This window comes from Battus philenor, unplaced genomic scaffold (genome assembly GCF_028537555.1).
Source record: "Battus philenor isolate CCGP_79_NKW_IND1 unplaced genomic scaffold, ilBatPhil1.0.hap1 SCAF_26, whole genome shotgun sequence".
NCBI lineage: Eukaryota > Metazoa > Arthropoda > Insecta > Lepidoptera > Papilionidae > Battus > Battus philenor.
The window spans coordinates 1,501,124-1,520,670 of record NW_027181689.1 but is presented as its reverse complement, the minus strand read 5'-3'; the positions used below and the strand labels follow the sequence as shown (position 1 = coordinate 1,520,670).

The 19,547-nt window shown below is 33.9% G+C and overlaps 1 protein-coding gene across 1 annotated transcript in view; it reads right to left on the bottom strand.

Annotated features, from left to right (window-relative positions):
- NfI (Nuclear factor I) overlaps positions 1–19,547 on the bottom strand; it is a 103,794-nt gene that overhangs the window by 23,442 nt on the left and 60,805 nt on the right. Inside the window, exons 2-3 of the mRNA XM_068768669.1 lie at positions 12,352–12,507; positions 5,941–6,132 (exon numbers count right to left, since the gene is read on the bottom strand). Coding sequence (XP_068624770.1) covers positions 5,941–6,132; positions 12,352–12,507 — 348 coding nt within the window. The remainder of the gene's footprint in view (positions 1–5,940; positions 6,133–12,351; positions 12,508–19,547) is intronic.

Sequence of the window (19,547 nt, the reverse complement as noted above, 5' to 3'; positions counted from 1 at the left end):
AGAATCTTTTTTACTTTTACACTTCAATAAAAAAATTCATGTGAGATATGAAGTGATCATTTCTACAGGATGATTAAAAAGAGATCTAGAAGCTTTACACATTTTGTGCTGATAAATGTGAAATACATTCACTCCTATAATTATATTTATCAGTCTGTATAATAATTTATGTAATAATAAATAAAATGGCGTTGACGTTTCTTTCAATTTTCCCGCCATTAAAAACATTATATACATTATAAGCTATTTATAGCATAGCGTTATCCAATAACAATTATTTAAATATGCTATAACCGCTATAGCCTGCTATAAATATTATAATACACTGCTATAAATATATATACGTTATAAGCTATTTATAGCATAGCGTTATCTAATAAGAATTATTTAAATATGCTATAACCGCTATAGCCTGCTATAAATATTATAATATAGGACAATATTCGATTTTTCGACTGTCATCTCTCGTGCGTTGGTGTGGCAGTGATTAATGTACTATGGATGGAATATTTTTTTATTAGAACGACATTGCTGATATACAAGAGACAAATTGATCGAAGATTCTATACCCGCGTCATGACGGGTATGAAGTTAACAAATATTCTATGGTTTCACACGTTCCTAAGATATCTGATATTCGTTTACTTAGTTTTAAATCTAAAATTAAACAGTTTTTAAACGGTTTTATTTAGTTCGACCCGTACGGAATTTGTTTATTTGGGTCAAAATTAGAAATTGAAATTTAAGCACCTTCCCGTTGTCAGATTGATCTGAAATTTGGTACATATATTTAATTTAGATGACAATACAATATAATAAAATCAATAACATTATAAATCTAAGATGGACGCCGATACTAAATAGCGCATTACATATTTTCCCTTAACCCCCTCAATATGGGTATCAAATGAAAGGGCTACACTAGTAAAACACGATGATTATGTCAAAACATAAAATTCAAGATGGACGCCGTTTCGATATGGCGGACTAGGTACATATTTTTCCACAACCACCACAATATGGGTATCAAAAAACCGTTTAACTTAAAAGTTTTTTAAATGTAATTATTAGGTGAATAAAATATATGGAATTTAATTTTTTGACACGTTTCATCATCATTAACTCGATCAATAAGCCGCTGCAAGATAGGCCTTGTGATGTACGAATCTAGGGACTTCGTGTGACTTTTAATATGCCGTCAGTTTACCTAGTGGAGAACATATACCGCGTCTACCGGCTTCTGTTCGCCACTGGAGAATTGAGCAATGTGACCCGTCTACTGCCACTTTAGACAGTCAATTCTTCGAGTTGCGTCGTTAAACTAAGTTTCTCATTTCTTCGAGCAGAGTTCTACCCAGGTCTTCTAGTGATTTATAATCTTTTTATAGGGTCTATCGTAAACCAGTTCATCTCAAATCTTCATGTCATCAGGAACATACAATAGTAATAAATCTAAGTAAGAAAAGGACCAATATTTAGCCACTTCCGCAGTTGACTCTGTGTTTGGCACTAATCAGTGTAACATAACTCCTGAAGATGCCCCGTGGAGGGGTGAAACACGTGTCGAGTGATTTGACGGTGGCAGTTGTGTAATTCGCATGGTTTGCCGCATACGCATTTATCAGCGGGCTGGCGGGCGGTGCACTTTGTTGCACGACTACCACTGCATGTGTGGAAATGGCTAAATATTGGTCCTTTTCTTACTTAGGATGGACTTCCGCAAAATAACTCCTGATTCCATTAAATAGGTAATAAATCTTCTTATTAAGGCATTGCTGTATTTTGGACGCGAACGCTTAATCCAATTGTGTTCGGCGAAAGATCTTTTTCTCTTATTTGGACTTATCAAGCTGGACAGTTTGTATATTTGTGTATATTGTCTTTTAGTGTATACTTTGTGTGCATTTCCCTTGGTGCCTTCCAATACCAGCAGGCACTACCACAGGCAGACACTTTCTGATTCGATCACGAAGCAAAGCACCTACCATAGCTCTCTTCATTGTTCTCTGGATGATCTTGAGCGTGCTTAATCCAATTGTGTTCGGCGAAAGATATTTTTCTCTTATTTGGACTTATCAATCTGGACAGTTTGTATATTTGTGTAGATTTTCTTTTAGTGTATACTTTGTGTGCATTTCTCTTGGTGCCTTCCGATACCAGCACGCACCACCATCTACAAACCCTTTCTGATTCGATCACAAAGCGAAACACCTACCATAGCTCTCTTCATTGTTATCTGGATGATCTTGAGCGTTATAAGACTGTAAAGGCCCACGTCTGTTGTCCATAGATCATCACCGGCAACACACGCTGATCAAGGACATTCCTCTTTAGTTATTATTCATTTAAAAAGAGCAACTCTTGAATTTCGTTAGCTCTTCTCAACATATCAGCGTTCCGAGCCCGTGGTAGCTTATTGCTTATGATTTTAAAACATTCGTCGATTCAAAAATGCGTGTAAATGTCTACTTGAATAAAGATATTTTGAATTTGAAGCCCCGGGCAAAAATTTCGAGTTATCCGGGTTGTAAAACATTCCAACCTCCGATATTTGGCGCGGGTTATTATGCAGAACAATATTTCACTTCAAAATGGACCCGATGTTAGAACTGGTACGCTTATCTATATAAAAAAAGCGAAATAAACTAAACGCAGATAGTATAGACGTACCCATAAAGTTTTTTAATCGATATAAGCGTATTTTTAGTGTAACCGAAATTAATACTCCTTAACACGTTCACTGCGGGCCCAACTTTGAAGAACTTTCAGCTGGTGCGGCTGAGGTCGAATCAGCCTCAAGCTGAACTTCCTAGTAGTGCGGTTGAGGCCTTTTCTGCCTCATGTTTCGGTTGAGTGTAAACAGCCGCCGCACTAGAGAGAAAACACGAGTTTTACGCGCCGCACCAGTGCAAAGTCTACCATGAGGCTGAATCGGCCTCAAGCCGCAGTGAACGTGTTAATATTCTATAAAATTTCTTTTAGATTTTTTTACTGCATTAATTCTTTCCTAAGCGTTGGAGCCAAACAGTTCTAGAATGTTGGTGGCACGAGGTTTCCGAGATGGTAGGTACCACGACATAGTAAAGTTCAGGAGTCGCTGGATACAGGTAACGCAAGGCAGGTAATCGTGGCGATGTTACGAGGCCTATAATGCCGCGTATATGATCTATCGATAGATAAAGTTTATTTGCTATACCACCATATAACAATGGTATGCAAATTACAATATAACATAATTGTCTTAAATTAATAGAATAGACGATAAATATTGCACATGGAATTATCAAACATGTGAAGGCTTTTTTTGGATGAAAATCCGTTGTACAATTTCCATGAATTTCACTAGTCTCGCTAAAGTATAATTTTGTTGCAAAAATAATAATATAATGTAGATAGTTTCACTTTATTACAGTGGCCGGCGATAAATATTGCACATCGACCTTTGGAAAGAGACAATCGGCTAATTTCGGCTTCGTAGAGCGTTATCTCTGTCGCACGAAATACAACGACTGACACAACGCCACATAGGTAGTGTGGGACAGAGATAGCAGTAGTCGTGCAATGAAGTGTGAAGTGTGTATGTGTGTGTGACACTGTCGGCGTAACATTACTCCTGAGAATGCCCTCTGGATGGATGAAACACTTGTTGAGTGAACCAACGTTGGTAGTTGTGTTTCGCATTGTTTGCCGCACGCGCATTTATCGGCTGGCGGGCGGTATACTTCATTGCATGACTACTGCTGCATAACGGAAGTAGCTATATATTAGTCCCTTTCTTCGAATATCTGCTATTCTTATTATACAGTATGATACATTATAGGTGTAAAGGTAATAAAGGGGTAAATATATAGCACATTTGCTTTCAATCTTTATATTGTAAACTTTTACTATCTGTTTAGCAGACTGTATTGTTACAAGTTATTGACTTGTAGCATTATAATGGAGTTTCAAAATTCGCTTTATACAGGCTGATTGAAAATAGTTATAAAACATTTAAATATTGTTTATAAATGAGCTATGCACCTATTTATATATATCTTTAACTAATCACCCTGTATACTAAACGTTTACTATTACAAAATAAGATCATGTAATAACATAAAAATATACAACGGAAGTAAACGTATAAAGTTTATTTAGACATAACGAGATCCGGGTACCGAACGTCGTATACAGGATGTTAAACCGGTACAGAATTCACGTTTCCGGCGGCATCGAATAGAACTAATAAATTTAATTGGGTCATAAGTTTTAAATAGTTTTTTTAATCTTACGTATACGGTAAATTATATATACTATCTGTTTTATATATATATATATATACTAATATGTATATATACATAATTATATGTCAGATTTGACTCTTTTAACTACCTGCTCATGAAACAATATGATATATATTTAATTAAATCCACATAGTGTTTCTTTTTAGCTTTTTAAAAATTTGTGTTTAGCTTTAATAGTTTTTGTAATTTGATTTTTAAATATATATATACACATAACAGTCAATGGGGACTGAAGTGTTTCTTTCATCTTTCAATATATATCTTTTATATTTATTTATAATCTAAAATAAATTACGTAGTAAGAAAAGGACCAATATTTAGCCACTTCCGCACATGCAGTGGTAGTCGTGCAATAAAGTGCACCGCCCGCCAGCCCGCTGATAAATGCGTATGCGGCAAACGTTGCGAATCACATAACCGCCACCACCAAATCACTCAACACGTGTTTCACCCCTCCACGGGGCATCTTCAGGAGTTATGTTACACCGATTAGTGTACAAGAACATATTTCCAAGACACCGTTTTTTGCACAACTACCACTGCATGTGCGGAAGTGGCTAAATATTGCTCCTTTTTTTACTTAGGATGGACTTCCGCGAAGTAACGCCTGATTCCATTAAATAAATTACGTAGGTTTGATATAATACTTATAGGCAAGCTTTATTGAATTTTTTATATTCTTTGAAATTATTTTTTAATATAGTTTAACAAAATAATCAGACGACATCACTGAATAATAAGCTATTTCCACCAATTTGTTTTTAAAATGCGTTATAAATTTTTGTTAATGGTAGTCCAATAATGTTTTGCGGAATTTTATTAAAATATCTATATTCCGTTTATTACAAATAAATTAGATACTTTTTGCAGTCGAATTTTTGGTACAGACAGTTTCTCACGATGCCTTGTAAGTACACTATGGACGTCTCATATTGTTACGAATTTATTATAATTATTGAAAACATACAAAATCTTATATTAAATATATTGTGAAGCCACTGTAAGAATATTGTTTCCTTAAACCATTTTCTAAAGAAAATTCGCGTCACTAAGCCATAGATAGCTCGGATGATTCTCTTTAGTAAAACAAATATATTTAGAATTACGCACGTACATATTATTGTAAATTATTAAAATTGAATAATTTAAATAATTAATTTTTATGTTATTTGAATCAATGTACTTAATAATACTGCGTTGTATACACATAAAATCATATTTTTGTATCAATTTAAAAGAAAAAAAAACACAAAATGAGACATAAAAACAGAAGAGACAATATTTTTTAATTATAATAATTTAATTTAGGGGGCGGCCGCCCGATTCCTAATCTCGAACAGCGAGGGCGAATCGAGGTCCGAAAAATCGAATCCGGATCCCTCCTTGTCTCGCCTGTAGTCCACGCTGCTGTCCCAAGTCGCATATAACATCAACATTACACAGCTCTACTCTGGTAGAGCAGTTTACTACGTGCGAATGTCATCATGCAACCGGTGCGCCCGACCAGCTTAGTTTCTTTTTAAATTTTTAAGATCACAGACCCTTCCGCTCCGTGTACTCAGCCCCGATGAAGTTGTAAGCCTGAAGGCTTTTAGCTAATATCAACTGAGAGTGAATTTGAAAAGGTTCTAAATAAAAAATAAATCAGGTTTACCTTATCAGCCTGCCGTAAACAGTCTATCCTTCTCATCTTTCCCTTCTGGTCCGGGTTGGACAGAACACAGACCGCCGGCCGCTTGCCCGTTATACTGAGCACGAAGTCTTCCCTGCAGTCCTGCGTTATGTCCTTTCTTAATTTGCCGAGCAACCTTGATGCCCATTTTTGTTTCACTTCTGCTTTTTCGTTCTGAAATTATGATACATTTATTTAACTTTTCTATTAAATTATATCAATTTATCAAAAGAAAAATCATTATCACTGCGTCGATAAACATATAAATTAATTATTTATTTAATTACACTTGTGTATTTGTATAAACTGTGAAAAAAAATTTAGGTGAATTTAGAAAAAGACCAGTATTTACAAACACAGAGTAAATTGGCACTAATCGGTGTAACATAACGTTATTTTTCTACAGGTATGTACTGAATATCTATCCATTCTATATATATCTACTTAAGAAAAGGACCAATATTAAGCTACTTCCGCACATGCAGTGGTAGTCGTGCACCAGTGTGCTGCAGAACAGAGGGCACTCTGTGTTTGGCACTAATCGGTGTAACATAACTCCTGAAGATGCCTTGTGGAGGGGTGAAACACGTGTTAAGTGATTTAACGGTGGCAGTTGTGTAATTCACATTGTTTGCCGCATGCGCATTTATCAGCGAGCTGGCAGCGGTGCTCTTTGTTACACGACTACCACTTCATGTGCGGAAGTGGCTAAATGTTGGTCCTTTTCTTACTTAGGATCAAAATAACGCCTGATTCCATTAAATATTTAGGTGAATTTGTTTAAAAATGTTATTCAGAAGCTTCAGCGGCTACCTATTCTGGCCTTTATAAAGCCTCCTTATTGCCACTATTGTTATTATTAACTTATATTTAAGTGTTATGTTTTTAAAATTATACTCTGATCATATATTAAGAAATATTTGTTTATAAAATATAAATTATTTATTTATTCTTTCAAATCAATTGCATCCCCTTCAAAGTTATACCCGTCAGATAAAATGCACTTTTGCGGATGCTTTTCAGTACTCGAAACAATTGGAATAGTCTTTTTCTATAGCCTTCAAGACCTTAGATTCGGTTTTTATCTACTCAATCTTGCCAACATGGCGTACCAGCATTGGTCGATTAAGTTAGCTAAATAGAAATCAGGAGTCAAATCAGACGAATACTGTGGTTGCGAAACGATATCAGTTGAATTTTTGACGCTCTATTCCAAAATAATTCTGTACCAATAGAGAAGAATCATGTAACTCGGATATAATTTAACTCTTTGACAAACATACGCTTGGCAAATGTAATAGTAAGGCTTACGGATCTAGGAAAAAAATTACCTGTCTAAAGCCTGAAAGTTTAAATGACAATTGCCAAGCTACTGTTTATCAAAAGTTGGAATATCATATGGTTCAGCTCCCATTTTGAAGGTTTTTTGCGTCTCAAATGCGTCAAGTTTCGATTGATCGATGTCATACTGTAGGTCCTTCGCGACTTTTTCTACGAAACTCTACTCCGTGAATCCGTGAGACTTCTCGCCATTTAGCTAACTTAAAAGACCAACGCTGGGACGCCATGTTGCCCGAATTGAGGAGATAAAAACCGAATCTAAGAAGGCCTTGAAAGGTTTATCGGGAAAAGACTGTTCCGATTGTTTAAAGATCTGGAAAAGCGTGTTCTATCTGACGAGGAAATGGATGAAATTACTTTGGAAGAATTGATAACTAATTTACATTTTATATAAAAATAATCTTACTTTTTGAACATAATAAAACTTTATATTCATAACACTTAAACATAAAATATTAATAATAACAGTAGTGGCAGTGGACAGGCTATATAACGCCTAGAGTAGAAGGCCGCTGGTGCCTCAAGGCTTAAGAGAGGACACCACAAAACAGCAGCGCAGCGTGGAATGTCTACCTACAAGGCGGACATATAACCTTTTTGAGGTTGTCCAAAAACGCCGAAGGTAGACCGTTTCGGACCTGTATTATCCATCCATGGTCGTAAGCTCAACAAGACTGAGGTAGAGTAAGGAGAAGAGCCATATCGTAATATAGAAAATAAGAAAAATTATAAAAGATAATAGTATAGATTATTATCTATATATTCTATTGAATAGATAGATAAATTTTAAGAAAATTGGCGAAGGATGGCAGGCAAGGCATTAATGAAATGTATATAAATGATGTCAGAATTATAGAAAGAAGGAAACGAATAAATTGAAATTGACAAGAGTGAGAGAGAGAGAAAGTGTAACTAAGACAAATATGAAAAAAAAAATTTGATACATGCCCCAAAAAAAATCTATGAGGGAGTACTATCTTCAGCAACGGCCTACATTTAAAATGATGATAACAATTCATCATCTATAACCATAACAGTTATTAATCATCATATATGTGACAATTAAAACAAATTTTCAACATTACTCGCTTATTTTACTTGACATTTAACACACTAAAACCTTCATGCTCAAAACCAAATTCTACAAGAAATTTAAATTATATATAGAGGTTAGAGCCGTGAATTGATATGTCATTTCGTTTTAGCTTATAAACGCCTAATGCAAGACATAGACCTCATTTAAAGATAAGAAAAGGACCAAAAACAGAGTCTGGCACTAATCGGTGTAACATAACTCCTGGAGATGCCCCGTGGAGGGGTGAAACACGTGTTGAGTTATTTGACGGTGGCAGTTGTGTAGTTCGCATTGTTTGTCGCATGCGCATTTGTCAGCGGGCTGACGGGCGGTGCACTTTGTTACACGAATACCACTGCATGTGCGGAAGTGGCTAAATATTGGTCCTTTTCTTACTTAGGATGGACTTCCGCAAGGTAACGCCTGATTCCATTAAATCACTTAAAGATATCCATGGGGATATATACCATAATCGCCACGCTTAGCAAGCGGGTTTGCTATCGGATTATGGTACGCAGAGAAAGCTGCTGCCCATCATCTGAAAACCTGTCTGTGAGCAGTAGCAATCCTATATAATTAATACACAGAGTGTAAATTAGTTAAGATCTTGAGTTTCGAACCTGCGACCTACAATCTCGAATCTCAGTTCTCTGCCATTGAGTTAATACTGCTCCATTACTGTTATTTTATCAACGAATCTAAAGTAATGTCTTCAATATAACATATTAAAATTATTTATTATTTACTACCTGTCCCTGAATACTTTGTATTGACAGAAGTTATTAGCTTATCGCCTTTCAATAGAAAATAAAATTATATATTTCAGAGTGATCATTTTATACAGTTTAATTGGAGATAGATGTAAAAGTATGATAGGTTTTTAATTAAAAAACTTTTACACCTATAACAAATCACCCTGTAGATCCAAATATTGCGACTCATTTAAAGTAAATTTAAAATATAGTTCACTATAGATATTTACAGATTGATTCTCATTGCTACGGGGTGTCATAGAATCTTCGTAACCGAAATTTTAATAAGCTACGTCGTAGCACTTTCGAAATAAAAAATCGTAGATGGTCTACGATGTATTAGGGGTACCGGAATGTAATGTCATTTCTGTCGACATATTTTACAGAAAAATCGATTGATTTGTTACAGCTCCAGGATCGATTTGTATACTAGATAGCAAAATGTTGTTGATAACGAAGGCAAACATATTGTTAATTAGAAATAAAAACTTGTTAAAAATGTAGTCGTGTGAATTTAAGTTAAGAAAGCGACATTACTTTCCGATCCACCCATACATCGCATTTGAAATATCAAAATAAATTATTTTTACTGTCAATAGTAACGTATCAAAAAAGCGCTAACTAGCGCCATCTAGGGCACATGCGAATAAATTGTAATAGTTCCAATTTCGGCCACGAATTGCAAGTGGCGCGCATGCTCTCATATTACATTACAATGTATAACTACCCACTTTTTAGTATTTTTTAATGGCGCCCGCTATTGGGACCTCTCGTTCCACCCCCTATTTTGTTGGGACAAGGTTTAGTTGTGTATATATTTTTTACAGTTTCTTTTCTCTTCTTTCGCTATTTAACATTTGCTCTATTTTTTATTTTTCATTTATATTTATTCCTTTTATTCATCACCTTTTCTTTTTAGTATTGAACCACCTAACGCAATACACGCGCAACAACCTAATATAAATCTTTTATTTTCAGCCATCTTATTCTTCACAAGACAACCGTAATCATATAAACATATAATAAATATGTTAATTACCAAAACAAGTTTTCAAAAATGGAATTCAAAGATGGCTGTCTGTGATGCCATGTCTTTAACGAGTCCACTATACGCGATATCTAAAACGAAACTAGGCTTTCTAGTATCTGCTTATGCCCACTATTGGACTACAGAACGGTTATAATAGAAAAACTGATGGTGACTGGACCCCTCAATAGATGCGATCAAATTCGTTGGGCATTTGACACTTGAAACTTCATGCTTCGCTTCGCTATGCCAAGACAGGAACAGGTGGATGCAGCATAATAAAAATAATTCCACGACAGTATATCACAGTAATGAGAATAACAATGTGAGAAGAAGGAACAGCATCAATAAATAAATAAACGAAAAAAAAATTAAAATTAAGCTCAACAAATTAATAAAATTTCAGTTTCTGTTCGTAATATTAAAATACCCGCTTTTTGCCACGTGCATATGAATATTTATACAGTAAATATACCAAAATGATTATTTTTTAATTTTTGTCTGTTTATCTGTTTGTTCCGGCTAATCTCTGAAATGGCTAGACCGAGTTTGACAGGATTATACTAGCAGGTAGCTTATGTAATAAGGAGTAACTTGAGCTACTTTTATTTTAGAAAAATAAAAACGTAAGAAAAATGTGTACTTTTCACGCGGACGAAATTGCACGCACAGCTAGTAATAAACAAAATCTATTTGTGAGATTTGATAAAAAATAACCAATATGCTATAGAAGGGTTTGAATAAAGTATAATAAATTATATTTGAAATTTAAGCTAAAATTTTTGAGGGTAGAAATGAAATTTATATTCAATTACGAAAAGTGTATATAAATAAACAAACAAATATAAAATAATTTAGTAATCACATTGTAAATTGAAAATATTAGAAGGTAAGAAGTTTAAAAGGCGTTGAAAAGCAAGAAATTTCCATTGGAAAACATTTTCCACCGATGGTTAACGTTTCAATCAGGCGGCCTGCATTGAAATCTGTTCATCAGTCTAATGCGTGGATGTAGACAAAGGTATGAAACTTATTACACCGGTCTTTAAACGTTGAGGGAAGTAAAGTATGTTGTTCACGTCTCTTCAACTGTTTCTTGCGTTTATACTTGATTGTTTTTTTTTTTTATTTTCTCTCTTAGAACACTAAAAGATTAAAAACTTATACAGTACCCGGCTTTAAATATTGCACATCGATCGATTTGGAAAGATACAATCGGCTAATTTCGGCTTCGTAGAGCACTATCTCTGTCTCAAACTACTAAGGAGTTTGTGACTTATTAAAAGACGTTTGTAACACTTTATCAATTTATTTAACACACGAACAAATTTTTATTAGCGCTTGAGTGCGAGCAAAAAGGACGTGCATTCCTCGTGGAACTCTGGGGCGCAATGTGCTCTGCGACCGAGTGAAAGCGGGCAATAGAACAAAGGCGCAAAAGAAATAAAAGAAACAAAAGTAACAAAAGGTCTGCGCCCGCGTCACCGGTGCGTGCATGTGCCCGCTGCACTAATTCGGCACACTAAGTTCGCCCGTCGGCTACGCTCGCCCACAAAATCTTACACCTATTATTCATTCAGACATCACATCAGTATATATACGACTCCCACACTACTTATGTGACGGTTTGTCAGTTGTATTTCGTGCGAGAAACAACGCTCTTTCCAAAGGTCGATGTGCAATATTTATTGCCGGGTATTATACAGAGCTTTGATGTATCTTAACTCTCCAGTTTGTCAAAGTTTCTCATTGTAAATCAGATATAATTATTGGATATTTTCGCTTCTTGCGCAGAGATTTTTTAAAACAATATCTAACACAGAGTGTCGCCCATTGTACTCTTGTCTTTACTATTATCCAGAATATATATATATATATCTGAGAATCGGCTACTATCTATTTTCCATACCCCTAAGTGATAAGGATGGTCCACCCCCAAATTTTTTTTTATATACAAAATTTTTTGCTTTCATTTTTTTATGATACAGCATACAAAAATAAATACAACCCTAAATTTTCACCACTCTACGATCAACCCATATTTTTATTTGTTAATTAAAAACTTTATTTTTATGCGAAGCACGTTTGCCGGATCAGCTAGTATATATATATAAATATAATGTTAGGTATTCTTAGATATATAAAAATTGCATTTTACTACATTTTACATATTACTAGTAATATATTTAGTATGTTACCTGTAATTCATATTTTGTATGCCGCTCCTCCTCGAGACTCATCCGCTTTTCGTGCTTCTTGTAATATTTCCTTTTTGCCGCTTGTAAATTGAACCACGTGTAGGAAAAGGACTTTACAAAAGGCATGAGTGCCTCTATGAACGGATGGAACTCGTCCTGTGAACATTCAAACAATCAAACCAGCTTTAACTACTTTATATATGATTTTTTTAAACTGGCGCCCAATATGGGACCAAGCCAATTTTATCCATCTCTCATTTAATATCAATATTTCTTTTTAATAATTTTATATTTGACCATTAACTTTGTTTCACATATACAAATGTTAGAAAATACTCAATATTTTTTTTGAAAAATGTACCAAAATATTTTTTTTCAAAATGTAATATATATATAGAAGAATTCATTGATGCTATTGAAATTCTGTAAAAAAAAATCACACGTTTTAATTAAAAATATGTTTCAATAATACAAGAATTATAATACCGTAAAATGAAGGTATTCCTTAAAATTAAAATCGTATCTTAGTAACATCAACATTATCAGTTCGCATGCACTTCACATTACTGGGTTACACAAAGGAAAAGCTTACAAAGGAGGGCCCTCATACACCGACGAACTCCTTCTTATCCTTGTAACAAGATATTAAACGCTCTACCTTAATGACCCCGTCTCTAGTTTCCTTTTTTAGTTCTACCCTCCTAATCAGAAATCTTCACACCTACCTCACGATGCATTATCTATATACACGTCCAATAAAAAAAAGAAAACGCGCCTTTATCGTTGTTTTAAAGTTTTTTCATCTTTCAAGTCGATATACATGGTGTTTTATTACAGATGCAAAATGTTTAAAATTATGAATATATCGCATATTCGCTGTCTATTAATATTAGTGGAACCGGAAAGTAATATCGTTTCTGTCGATATATTTTACAGAAATATCGATTGATTCTTACCAATTCGGCATTGATTTATGTACTAGACGGCAAAAGGTTGTTGATATCGAAGGCGAATATATTGTTGATTAGAAATAAAAAGTTGTTACAAATGTAGTCATGTGAATTTAACTTAAGAAAGCGACATTACTTTCCGGTCCCCCTAATATATGGTATTGATAGGCTATTAAATCAATAGTTTCATAAATAATAAATACCGTAATGATAATATAGCAATAAAAAGCGATTTTCATTATCACTACATATTAAAATTAATTACCGTTTACTATTTCTACCTGCAGATTTTACGGGCAAAAATTATTGTCCAGTCGCATTAGAATAAAAAAAAAATATTTTAACGTATTGCATTCTTCACAGACCATTTATTAGTCAATTGAAAATAGATTTAATAGCTTGAAAGTGTATTTATGACAAATAAACACCTTTTATCCTTTTAAAACTTTTAAACTTATAATCAATCATCCTGTATATGTATGACATAATTGTAAGTAATTACATTCATATATATGTAAATTACTACTAATGAACTATTTAAAAGTAATTTAAGATTATTACTAAAACTAATAGTAACATCTATTTACCGCTATTTATAAGAAATAGATATTGCAATTTTATTTTATTTTATTGGCCTTCCATCATGGGTACGTAGAGACAATATTTCTAATAATTAATTCACTTTATAATTTTATTTCCTCGCTCTCCTTTCGTACTTATCAATTTCTCCTACTCGTTTCTCTTTTTTTTCTGCACATTACCATTGATACAACACCTATTTTCTTGCACCATTATCTCATGGATTGCATTTTCACCTTTTTTATGTAATTACTAGCTGATCCCGCAAACGTTGTTTTGCAAAAAAAATTAAAGTTTTTAATTAACAAATGTAAGATAAGGGTTGATCGTAGAGGGGTGAAAATTTAGGTTTGTATGTATTTTTATATGCTGTATCATAATAAAATAAAAACCAAAAAAAATGTCTAAAAAATTAGAAATAAAATTTAGGGGTGGACCACCCTTATCACTTAGGGGTATGGAAAATAGATAGTAGCCGATTCTCAGACATACTGCATACGCATGTAAAATTTGGTAAAAATCGGTCAAGCCGTTTCAGAGGAGTTCAAGTTCGAACACCGTGACACAAGAATTTTATATATTAGATTTTGTTTATCTTACATTAAGTCACAGTTATAGTGCATGCAGAGGAAAGGCAGGAAATAGTTGAAAGTACCTACGACATATTTGGACAGAAAAAATTACGCATTCAAAATATTTCATCCACATTCAGGTAATGTTAAATTACATTTAAAAAGAGCAACTTTTGAGTTTTTAGCCGGTTTTTCTCAACAGATCAACGTCCCGATAGACGGTAGCACTCACTAATGTAGAATATCATTTGATTTTCCATCTTATAACTATGCACATAGATTTCAATATCATTTGAACTAAATATCTAATTATAATATAAAGGTGAAATTTACATTTTTATCGTCACAATTCCATAATATTTGACCGCAGAACAACGAGGTCTGACGCATCGGTTTTTACATGAGGCCTACAATTGACTCCTCATTTCTTTAGCGTCAAAAACGTACCTACATAAGCCTTTTGTTACATCACACACACATACACAACGCGAATTACCAGACGCATTGTCTTTAAGAACATTAAGTTGCATCTAAAATGAATCAACACGTCAGATTAATATGAATATCAAGATACAATGAAGAAAGAGGGATTATAGAAGCGACAACATGATATAACGAAGGTACAACCCCAATAAGAGAATAAAAAAAAATGCCCACGGAATACATCGAGCGATGATATAGAAATAAAAGCAAGGAAGAAAGGACTGACAGGAAGGTAGGAGTCCTTAACCCAATGAGCGGAGTTCGAATCACATATAACGTGAAGGCTTCATGGGTAAGAAAAAGTACATTCAAAACTTTCGATTCAAACATGAGTAGTCAGAAATAATAATAACAAAAAAATTATCCAATACTCAGGGTTCTTTAAATGTTATAAACATAATTTGACGATGAGATTAGGCGGATATTAGGTCACTGGACGATAAAGGCTATTATTCACAGGTAGCCTTCAATGGTTAATACCATGATATAATGTGTAACATCTCATGTCAGCTGGCAGACGGATGATCGATCTTCACTGCCTGTATCCAGCTACTTCCCGTGGCCAGGACTAGATCTGTCAACCAGGTGGAGGACCCTACCCAGGTCTACTGGCTGATGGTGGCTGCTGAATAAGCTTTCGATATGTAGATATAAGTTACAGTGGTATGGTATTCAACGAGGATACAATGACCTCATTAATCAAGGAAGAACAGACGCGACCAGACTTCCTTAAGGGTATGCAAAAAGATAATAACGAAAGTAATAAATAAGAATAAAACCTAAAAATTGAAACTGTAAAAAGAAATAAAATCAATTTTAAAAATTGTTAGAACAGAATTGTAAAACAAAAACTAAAAAAATAAAATTGTAAACTTGATGAATTGAAGGCGTCGAAAATGAGAGAAATAGAATGCAAGGGAAAGTTAGATTAAATGTGGAAAGAAAGCAAAAGAATGGAAGAACATAGAACGCATCAAAGAAGAGAACGGAAATTAAATTATAAGTGAAAAATTTTAAAAATTATCGAATAAAAGTCCCTAATCCATACCAAGTTAAGGGTACTAGAGGTCCCAAATAGCAGGGTCATAAAAAAGTTACAGTGATTAGATATTTAAAAAGCAGCAATAAATAGTTGAGCAAACCTTGATGGTAATAAAAAAATATGACACCACCGTAAAGCACAGCTCTCACCGTTGATCACAAATGTGTCATGTCATGTCGTGATCGAAAAAACACAAATCGATACTGTATTCATCGAGCACGAGTCAAATACTGTATGCTGTTCGTCGACTGAATCATAACATAATATATGCAAATGTCCGCCGTGATTTATTGCAATCCGGACGCGAGCCGGGGTCCGGAATTCTCAATTGTTTATTTGCGCAGCCTTAGAGCGCACGAGATATCTCCTGCACGTGAATCCGCTTGACCTCCTTCATGCCTGAATTTCCTGATTTAATATCACTCATGAGGGTATTTTTAATTTTTCTTAAATACAGTATGATAAAGATATAATACATTAAAATTGGAACACTTTTTGATCGTCAACTTATTTTTTTTTTGTTAGTCAATTTATTTTTGATGGCTTAGCAATATGTTGTAGTGGAGAAGAAGTAGAAGTAGTACTTTATCAGATATACCCCAAATGACATCACTAGAAAGGATTCTTATCATTTAAATATTCGCTTATTGTGTAATAAGGTTTTTCCGTCAATCTATTTTTAATATGCGTTTTGAATTTCGTTATTGATAATTCAATAATGTTTTACGGAATTTTATTAAAGAATTTTCGCAGTCGTAATTTAGGTATAGACAGTTTTACATGGTGCCTTGTAAATACACTATGAACTTTCCTCTATTATTTTGAATTTTAAAAATAAATTCTTCATATCTTAACGTAGGTAGGTTATATGATTGTATATAAAATTAATTTATTTAACATTAGAACTTTTATCAAAACTCTTATTGATCGGCAACTTATTTTGAAATCTATTTTATTTATGTCTCTACTCTGCTTCGCAAGGTGTTATAGTTGTGTAAAAGAAGCAGAAAGAAACTCCACAACAACACATCTTTTAATAATGTTCAGATATAGCCTAAATGAAATCAAACAACATCAAATAATAAGTCTTTTCTATCCGATTTATACATATGCACTATTATATATAGCCTAAATGAAATCAAAATAATCAAACAACATCAAATAATAACCCTTTTCTATCAGTTTACTTTTAATAAACGTTTTGAATTTTATTAATAGTAGTATAGTAATTTATTGCTGCATTTAAAGAATGTGATCCTATATCTCTGGTGTAACATTTTTAACCACAATAGTACTCGAAGGTGTTACACGCCCATCCAAAACAAATCTGTTCACTCTACTCTTAAAGGCTCCAGGGTTCAACTCATCAGGAAAAATAGAGCCAGGCAGGTCGTTCCAAATCTTGGCGACTCTCACCAAGAACGAGCTGTCAAACCGTTTAATTCGACTTTTGGGTATGACAACAACGTATGGATGAAACTTTTGCCTGCGCCTAGTAGTCCGATAAAGGAATGGAGATGGCTCAATAAGTTCGAAAAGAGCCTTCGATCATTCGTGTATCCTATAAAAAACCGATAAGCTGGCAACTTGACGATGGTCAAGGTTGTGTAGTCTGCTATTTGACAGCTTTTCGTTGTTAACTAACGCACGGGCTCTTTGGTCAACTGAGTCCAAAGCTTTCAGATGATATTTGGCTGCACCGTCCAAGAGGTGACTGCAGTACTCCATGCAGGATCAAACTTGAACAGTGTAAAGATTAAGCAGCTGTTCAGTGCTGAAGTACCGTCGAACGTTTGAAAGAATTGATAATTTAGATAGAAAAAAAACTGTTGTAAGAAAAGGACCAATATTTAGCCACTTCCGCAGATGCAGTGGTAGTCGTGCAATAAAGTGCACCGCCCGCCAGCCCGCTGATAAATGCGTATGCGACAAACAATGCGAATCACACAACCGCCACCGCCAAATTACTCAACACGTGTTTCACCCCTCCACGGGGCATCTTCAGGAGTTATGTTACACCGATTAGTGCCAAACACAGAGTCTCAGAGCAACTATTGTGTTTCGTCAGTTCTTCTCAACAGATCAGCAATAAAAACCAATAGTTACTTACTGCTTATAATGTTAAAATAATTAAAGATTTAAGTGTGAAGATAAAAGTTTGTTTAAATAATGTATGTTATAAATATTATTAAACCAAACAGATAACGTGTTGCCTTTTAGTTCGCATATTGCGTTAGGATGGCCGACGTTACCTGTTGTATCAACGCAATACTAATTAGTTCTAGGAGCTGTCTCACACTGACACCAGGATACGATGTTTCTCACGGCACAATAAACTGGATACTGTATAATTTTATCCTTTAAGCTCTCTTATCTGTTTACATTTAGATAAATTATTATACAGAGTGATTTATTACAGATATAAAAACTTTGAACCACAGGGGAGCAATTCGTAAGTGAACTCAATAATAGTTTAACTCTTTCGCTTTAATATAAAAATTATATATGTTACATAGCGGGTGTAAAAATTTTAGAAAGACTAAGATGGAACATGACATAAAAAATGTTTTTTATGGCAATCGTCATTGTGGGCCTTTAGTTCGTGTCGTATTTTATTGTTGTGTATCTTATTCATTACAATTTCTTCTGTTCTCTTTCTTTCGTTTAAAATCCTTACACGCATCGCCTCTCATACTTCGCCGCATTCTTTGATATCATTTAGTTTACAATTAAAAATTCTTTATTCCAGTTTTTTTTTTTAATTGAACATGTTTTTTTAAAAAAATCCGAACTCTTAGAACGATTTAGAACCTCCTTGACAACTTTTCTGCTATAATCTAAGGCATCAAAAAGTTTGGATAACTGCTTTAAATGGCAGCTGTTTGATTGGCAGCAAAAATATTTTAGGCTTTTAAATCTATTTTAGATCAACCGACATGAAATGATCACTAACTAGTGAAGTTCAAATTTTGCAACTCTTTTTATTATCAATATATACTCCTTTTCAAAAGAATCACTAGTGATATTCAAAAACATTCTATTAAAATTATTAAATATATATCAAAGAACATTTATATGTATTTAGAATGAAGACAACATACACTGGTTATGTTGTGTTCTCGTCAAGTCAATTTTAACAAGCAAATTTATATATATATATATATATATATATATATATATATTCATTATTATATATTCTACTTTTTTTAATTTAAAAGTCCTGTTACGTATATATCACATATTTCTGTCAGGTCAAAGGCATTTATTTTGAATAAAGAATCTTTTAATTTATTTAATATACACTACGAACAAAAAATCTTAAATAATTTGCAATAAAGAGCAGTGTACACTGCTTCATATATATAAAGTGAAGATAATAAATAAACGATCTCTAGCGAGGAACTGACATAAAACAGATTCACCTTAAACCCGTCCAAGGCTCGCGAATGTTTTTTCCATTGAAACATAAAAGAAAAACTGAATGAAAATTCCACAATCAACGCACGTGCGGAACGGAGATGATTTGTCGTGGAAACTCTACGAGCTTGTATACAAACGTATCCCGCTGTA